This window comes from Montipora foliosa, chromosome 8 (genome assembly GCF_036669935.1).
Source record: "Montipora foliosa isolate CH-2021 chromosome 8, ASM3666993v2, whole genome shotgun sequence".
NCBI classification, from domain to species: Eukaryota; Metazoa; Cnidaria; class Anthozoa; order Scleractinia; family Acroporidae; genus Montipora; species Montipora foliosa.
The window spans coordinates 38,790,488-38,797,987 of record NC_090876.1 but is presented as its reverse complement, the minus strand read 5'-3'; the positions used below and the strand labels follow the sequence as shown (position 1 = coordinate 38,797,987).

Genomic DNA, 7,500 nt, shown 5'->3' with positions numbered 1-7,500 from the left:
GATCTATAACTGGTATGTTATTGAACCATGATTCTGTTGGTAAATGACTTTTGTGATGTTTGGTGGCTCCTAAAGGAGCCTTTGTGATAGTTTCATTCGTTCGTTGTTATTTCTGCTTCAGCAGGCCGTTCAGGAATAGGAGCTTATTGTAGTCCACATCAAAGTAGAACCACTTGTCCTTTTTGGTGTCTTCATTCATGGCAATAAAATCCACTTGTCGCACCCTCTTCTCTGCTTTAACAATGGATTCAGCCCAATACTGCGCTAGCATGATCCATCTGGCAATCAAAGTTGGCGCACAGCCGTTCCCGAGAAGAAAGAGTACGGAAGGTTTCCGTGTCGCTTGGTGGCTTCTTCCAAAAAATTAGGCGCATGTCCTTGGGCCAACGTTTCAAAGGAAAGAACGCGTCTCCGTCTAGTACTTTCATTAATTTCTTTCTTTCCTCGATTACTTCTGGTTTGGATAAAAGTACGATTTCTTCGCGATAAAGTCTCAAAGACAGCATGATGCTGAGTAGCGAAAATGAATTTGTTGTTTACTTTTCACTGCCTTAAATAGCGTTATTTGCAATCATCACACTTCTATTTCTCTTTTTTCATTGTTTAATTCATATCCGAACTAGTTTTCTTTTGTTATTTCAGTTTTCACCCCCTCAGCGTGAAAAAGGGTTTCATTAAAGGAGAGACACTGCGCTTGTTACGAACGAACTCAATTAAAGAGAAATTCGAGTCAAACCAAACGGGATTTTAAATTCCGCCAACTCGAACGCGGCTATCCAGAAGAGCTTGTAAACAAAATACAAGCGGAAGTCGATTTTTCATCACGAAACAACGCTTTGAAATACAAACCAATGACATCCAAAAACATTCTACCGTTCGTCACCACCTACAAACCAAGCGTACCGAAACTTAAAGAGATCCTAATGAAGAGCTGGTTTTTGAGCACTAACAACCCAAACCTTGCACGAATTTTCCCGGATGCCCCTATTGTCGCTTACAGGAAGGACAAATCACTCAAAGACCTTTTGGTCAGAGCTAAGATCCCTCCCCAACGTTAAAAAATCTAGCAAACCCTAGATTTTAGCGACAGACAGGCATTCTCTTACAGTCGCTTTTTAGAAAGACAATCACGGCTCTCAGGGAAAAGGGCTTTCCAGCCTAGACCTCAATCTCTTTCGCCTTAAAAAAAAAACAAAAGGAGTTATCTGCGGTAAGGAGGATGACAACATTACAACCTGTTATTTGCTGGTTTGCATGTATTGTTTCTTATTATTCAATGCATCAAAGAACACAAAAGTGAATAATTGTAGACGCCGCTGCGCGCGATTTATTTTTGTCTTACTTGCTGCATGAAATTGGCCACTTTGCATGTATTGTTACTTGTTAGTCAAGCATCAGTTGAAGACAACATTGGATAACTGTTGACGCCGCTGCGCGCTTTCAATTTTTATTGTATTTAGAAAACGGGTTAGTTTGTTCATACATTTACAATCTCTTGCATATGGAATGTTACCAAGGCCAAAAACCGCAAATTAAATTCCGCATTGTAAATTGTGAAAAGTTACACATGCTACAATGTCATTTTCTAAGACAATGAGGTACTGCGGTTTTTTTTTTTTCGATTTAGTTACTATTACGTATACTGGGATTTATAACAGATGCATGAAACCACAAGGTCAATGTTTTAATTGTTTACCACGCAATGTACCGGCGTTTGTCCGTTTTGAATAATTACACGCTACTGTTAAGGAAAATTGAACGTCTGAAATACCATCTCACCTTTTTATTGGATCTAGTAAATCTATTCCCAGAGCGGGGCTTATGTTTCAAGGCAGTTAATTAACTTGCAAACGTAGTATTATTACAGATTCTTCAGTTCATGGTTATCTAACACATCGAGGCCTCAGCACATGATCACGCCTACCACTGAGCAATAGCAGTATGTATAACCGGCTCAATCGTATCGACCTGGATCTACAAACTTGTTACAATTATAATCTAGACTGGTCCTTGTTGCCGCCGAAACTTCTGAAACTCTGATTGGAATTGAAGTATAAATAATTCCTGGAAGTATAAAACGAAAAATACCGTTTTCACGCACATATAGCGATATCAATACAACAGAAACCAATTGAATCTGTTATTCCATACCTACGCAAGGTGCACACGCACACCGCATAAAGCATACGTTGCATTCGCACATGGTATTCACGAACGCTGTTTTGGCTTTTGGGCCCATATTTTCTTCTGGAATGGTAGATAATTGCGGCAACTCGGTTTGTATTCCCGCATATTGAGCACGTCGGCGATTCATTGCATTTGCGACAGTTAACTAACAACATATCACCGAAATATTTTTAATTGGAAGCGGAATCAGTTTAAAGGTAAATTGGAACGCTAAAACGGTACGCAGCTCCACGCGAACAATCAGCAACAAACCTAAGTCCCCTTACTGAGATGCGATTTTCAGATCGTTACGGCCGATTGAAAACGGGTTATTCCATCCGTACGGACCGTACGAATCAACAACCCGTCAAACCCCCTTCACTGCGGTAAGAAGTGAAAATATTTAAGTACCCTTAATGAGATGCAATTTTCCGATCGTGTACGGATTGAAGACGGCTTATTCCATCCGTACGGACCGTAGGGATCGACAACCCGTGAAACCCCCTTCACTACGGTAAGATGTGAATATATCCTATAGCCCCTTAATGAGATGCAATTTTCCGATTGTGTACGGATTGAAAACGGCTTATTCCATCCGTACGGACCGTACGGAACGACAACCCGTGAAACCCCCTTCACTGCGGTAAGATGTGAATATATTCTAAGTCCCCTTAATGAGATGCAATTTTCCGATCGTGTACGGATTCCACGAACGGACGAACATTACAGATCGAGATGGGGCATTTTCAAACTGTATCAGATTGTGTGTATTGGACATCCCTCCTAACGAACGGGAAATAATGTACACAGTCAAGCTTTCTTAATCCCTGTTTAGATAGTTGGCTATTTTAATTGACAACATGAGCTTCATAGTGTTGGCTTCTACGACCAACGGTCGGTTAATATTTCGGCTTTTTAAACCTTGAAACGCGGACTCAAGACCTTTAAGAAATCAACAGCTTGTTTGCCATCAGGCATGAAAAAGCTTTAGCAATAATACTATGACACTCAAGGTTAAACGAGTAACACTTACGAATAACGTCACGAGTAACTAAAATGGTGCTGAGCATGCGCCTTACGTTCATGTTATTTTCGGCGACTGCAAATTTGGCGCGATGGTGAGATCATTCGCCTCCTTCCGATTTGGCTCGGGTTTGATTCCGGGACTCACCGTCACATGTGGACGGAGATCACTGGATCTCGTTTCTATTCCGTGAGGTTTTTCTCCGGGTACTTTGCGTGTTTTGTTGTTGTTGTTGTTGTTTTTTTTTCGGTTTCTCATGAAGAACCAACAATTGACTTGACCTGCTCTTAATTTCCCGTGATAAGGTTTGGGTTACAGGCTTCCCAATTAGTAGCGGCACTTGTGGTCAGCTAAGGGGGTATTAGAAAGTTTAAGATCTACGACGCGACGGCAAAAAGAACATCACAAACTTTGCACATTTAATGAGCACAAACAATAGGTTTGCACGTTCTGCACGTGCAGGTTTTATTTTTGTATAGTTCTTTCACGTTTTCTTACGGAGGACGTGAACACAAGTCAGCGAATTTGAATTTTTTGTCGTAGCTTCAACACCGCACCTCCTAATTCAGTTCCTGGAAAGTTGCGCTACTTTTAGATGTTAGACAAACCGACATAATGACGAAAAAGATTAATACACCTAAACTTGCAATTTCAAAAGACGTTTTCGTTACCGTCGCGTCGTAGATCTCAAACTCCGTATTTACATGAAACCGGGACCAACTCAGACCGCCTCGAGTTCGTATCGGCCTCCATACCCAATCTCGACCCCAGAGGTCTTTCCGTAACTGAGCCGGGAAGAGAAGAGCTCAGGGGAACCCTGAAACAAAGTGTCTTCTCATTGGTTTTCGTGAAGAACAATAAAAAGCGTCTCTTATTCGTGCATTTATGTTAGCACAAGGAGTGAGCAGGCGCCTTAAGGTTCAAATAGCCAATTTTTGGCTATAAGAACCCTACGGCGCATGTTCACCTACATGGAGTTTTCCAGAGCCTTGGGTCGATCCAAGGCCCTGGTGACGAGAATGCCTCCATACCGTGATTTCTCTTCCCGCGTTTACATGAGGCCGGCCTGACAACTAAGACCGGCCTGACCTCGTCTCGCTTGGTGGACCGAGATGAAAAAATCTCGTACCGGTCAGCCCATATATCTTATAGACAAAACATGTCATTTCACCCCGAAACCAGGCACCAAGCATTTTGTCGCGGTTTCATGTAAACAGATGCAAGAATTCCATACCGGTACACGTTCATACCGGTTTGAGTTCGTCCCGGTCTCATGTAAATACCCCTTAAGAGAGATTGATGATGATGATAATGAAGATGACAAGAAGTCGGCTTTTGAGTACAACACTGACATATCACAGACTGTCTTGCACTCTCCAATAAAGTTACATGTTACCCAAATAGTTGCAGGTTACCTCACTGGCATTTCCTAACACGGAAAAGATGGATATAAATATCGAAGAATGGTTTCGACACGCAAACATTCACTTTAAAATGAAACTTCCGTTGGCGTTGCTTTCTCCGTTTCTAATGCTCTGTTTTCTTTTTTTTGCAGTAGTATCTGAAATTTATTTTTGAGTGCGAGCCCGGCGCGGGCAACAAACTAGAAACGCCCGAGTGAATCTCCTTTTAAATTTCCTCCCCCACCCAATCTCCTTTATTTCTCAGCGTATGCTCTTGGATCTCGTCTTGAATAGCGTGTTTTCACATGACGTCACGGCTGCCGTGTTGGTGTTCCAAAACAAAGAAATGGCGGCCATGATGGTGTACCAAACTGATTCTCCGGGAATTGAACTTTATTTTAATGCAAATATTTTTTTTTGTTTCAGTAATCCAATAAGGATTGAATATGTTTATTTAACAATGAAAAGCGGTTATTATCTTGTCAGCAAGATAAGCAACCTCTAGCAATATAACAACTATAACATACCGGGTATACAAAGCAATTAAATAAAAGAAAACCAAAAGTACTACAAAATCGTTCCAAAATTCTGTTGTTATGCTGACTAAAAAATAAAAAATAATAATGTTAAAAAATGTGTGTGTGTTATTCACCAGCCGGGAGGTCCGTATTGGGAAAAACTGTGCCTTCTGTTTCGAGTACGGCCCGAGATTCTATTGCAAAAAAACAATTAAGACAAATTGAAACTTCGCTCTTTCAATTCGCAACTTTACTCTGCGCTTAGCGTAGTTGGTTACCATGACCATGGTCAGGAGATAGGAAAATACTGCCCGCTCCCGGAACCAATCAGATTGCAGGATTCTCAGGATACCGCCCCCTCACGATCAAAGAAAGAAATAAAAAATAGTATTCTCACCCATCGCTTAATTAAGCCGTCAAATTAAAGGAATACCTTTAACTTTATCAGATGAATTCACCTTGTCTTTTTTTCTTTTAATTTCACGAATTAAATTAGGTCAAGGCTGTGCCTCCTATTTCCACAAAACTTGGCAATTTTAAGCGCATTTATTTCCTAGACGGGCATGGTAACAGTTTTGCCTTATGTTTACACATTTACACCGTTTTCTACAATAGAGCTATTTCTATATGTATGTGTATTTTTTTTCTTTTAATCGACAAAATACATAGTTGCATACAATACTACAATACTCCTTACCAGGGGTGGATCTAGGGGAAGGGTGCAGAGGGTGCGCACTCTCCCCCTAAAATGACCTGTGGCTTTCTAATACAAATGGTATTCTAAAAAAAAGAAACCTAACGAGTCAGCTACGCCATTCCTTAGTCGTGCACCCCCTCTTAAGAAGATTTCTGGATCCGCCGCTGCTCACACTCACAAAAAATAACGATAGCCTTTTGACGACTACAGTACTTACATTGCATACGACACGGATTTCTTAAGCTACTGACGATTCAGTATTCTATTTGCTACAATAGAGCTAGCGAACAAATGTTTTCCAAAAATCTCCGGCAGATACTCCAATGATGTAGTCATCACATTCCCATCTGTCGTTCGGCGCGAGTAACCAATGAGATGTGCTGGGTTGAAAAGCAACATGTTTATACAATCTGGTTTCGTCATCGCTGGGAAGTCCCCATTTTCCCTCAAACCACGATTGACAGGCGGCCGCTAATATCGAGTTGTCATTTTCCATTCGCACGAACGATCCACACGAAGAAGGCCTCACATCCGTCTGGCCAGTAAAGTAGCGCACTACAGATTCGCCGGAGCTGTTAGTAACTGTACCCACGTGAAATATGCGCCCCCCTTTTTTACTGCAATAGAATCTTATTTGTCTGAAAGGCAAGTGTGCGAACAACTCTTTCAACGCGGTCTTCGAAAGGACCATCTCATTGCTTGCTATTCCGCGGTAGGAAGTCTTCACCGGAAGCGCGGTGGGTGGAGTTGAGCTTGTCATTACAATGCTTGAGATAAGCAGCCAACCCCCTAAAACGAGAATCACATCAAAAGGTTAGCGTAGAGGTAGGTTAAAGTGGAGTTTGGCTTCTTGTTTTTCTCCTAAAGTGATCCAAAAAATGGCAAACGTTTAGGACAGGATTCTACAAAATGCTTTGAGAATTTGTTGGTCTGCTGGTCAAAATTCGTCACATGATTTTTCGCAATAATCGGAGACCTGGCCAGTCAAACGCACGCACTCACACAAAATGACGGGATGAGTAAAATCCTTGGAAATATATTACAACTTTTCACGAGACAGTTGTTTCCAACCTGTGAAGTTCGCGTTGATTGAGAATACATGATAAACCTCCCAATGTAAAATCTCCGATACAGACTCAGTTGCGATCGATTTCCATTTCTCCCTCGACTCATCGTATCCTCCCCGATAAAAAGAAAGCTGGACCCATAGGCAGCAGAACGTGTCGGTGATTTTAATTCAGAGGTTTATGTGTGGCTACCGGTCGCGAGAAATTTCCTTAGATACAAAATAACATGTTCCCTAAATAAAAGTTGGGAAGGTTATCACAGTTAGTTGAGCATCGATATGCAACTCATATTTAGCAGTTTGAACGAGATTAGAACTCAGGACCACGCGGTTGCTCTACCAACATTTGGGAGAGGGCAAGTACAAAACACAGGTCACAAGTCACCGGCCTCTGTTTTACCAATACAGAAACAACCCTAAGCGTTTACCAATGCTAACAATAGGCCTAAAAACTCTTGAATGTTTAGGATTCTTTCGGTATTGGTAAAAAAATGGCCTGTGAGTTGCGACCTGTGTTTCAACGTATCCTCTACTTGTGAAATGACTATTCCCGACAATTCCTTAGTTTCTCTAAATTCACTATTAGGAACTTTAAGATAGTACACGACTGTCGACTGGGACGGTTA

The 7,500-nt window shown here is 41.5% G+C and overlaps 1 protein-coding gene across 1 annotated transcript in view; it reads right to left on the bottom strand.

Annotated features, from left to right (window-relative positions):
* Positions 1-5,040: 5,040 nt before the first annotated feature.
* The window catches only part of LOC137967295 (uncharacterized), a 137,260-nt gene continuing 134,800 nt past the window's right edge, over positions 5,041-7,500 (bottom strand). The window contains exon 7 of the mRNA XM_068813814.1: positions 5,041-6,597. Within this exon, the coding sequence (XP_068669915.1) occupies positions 6,089-6,597 (509 nt within the window). The 3' untranslated portion in view covers positions 5,041-6,088. The remainder of the gene's footprint in view (positions 6,598-7,500) is intronic.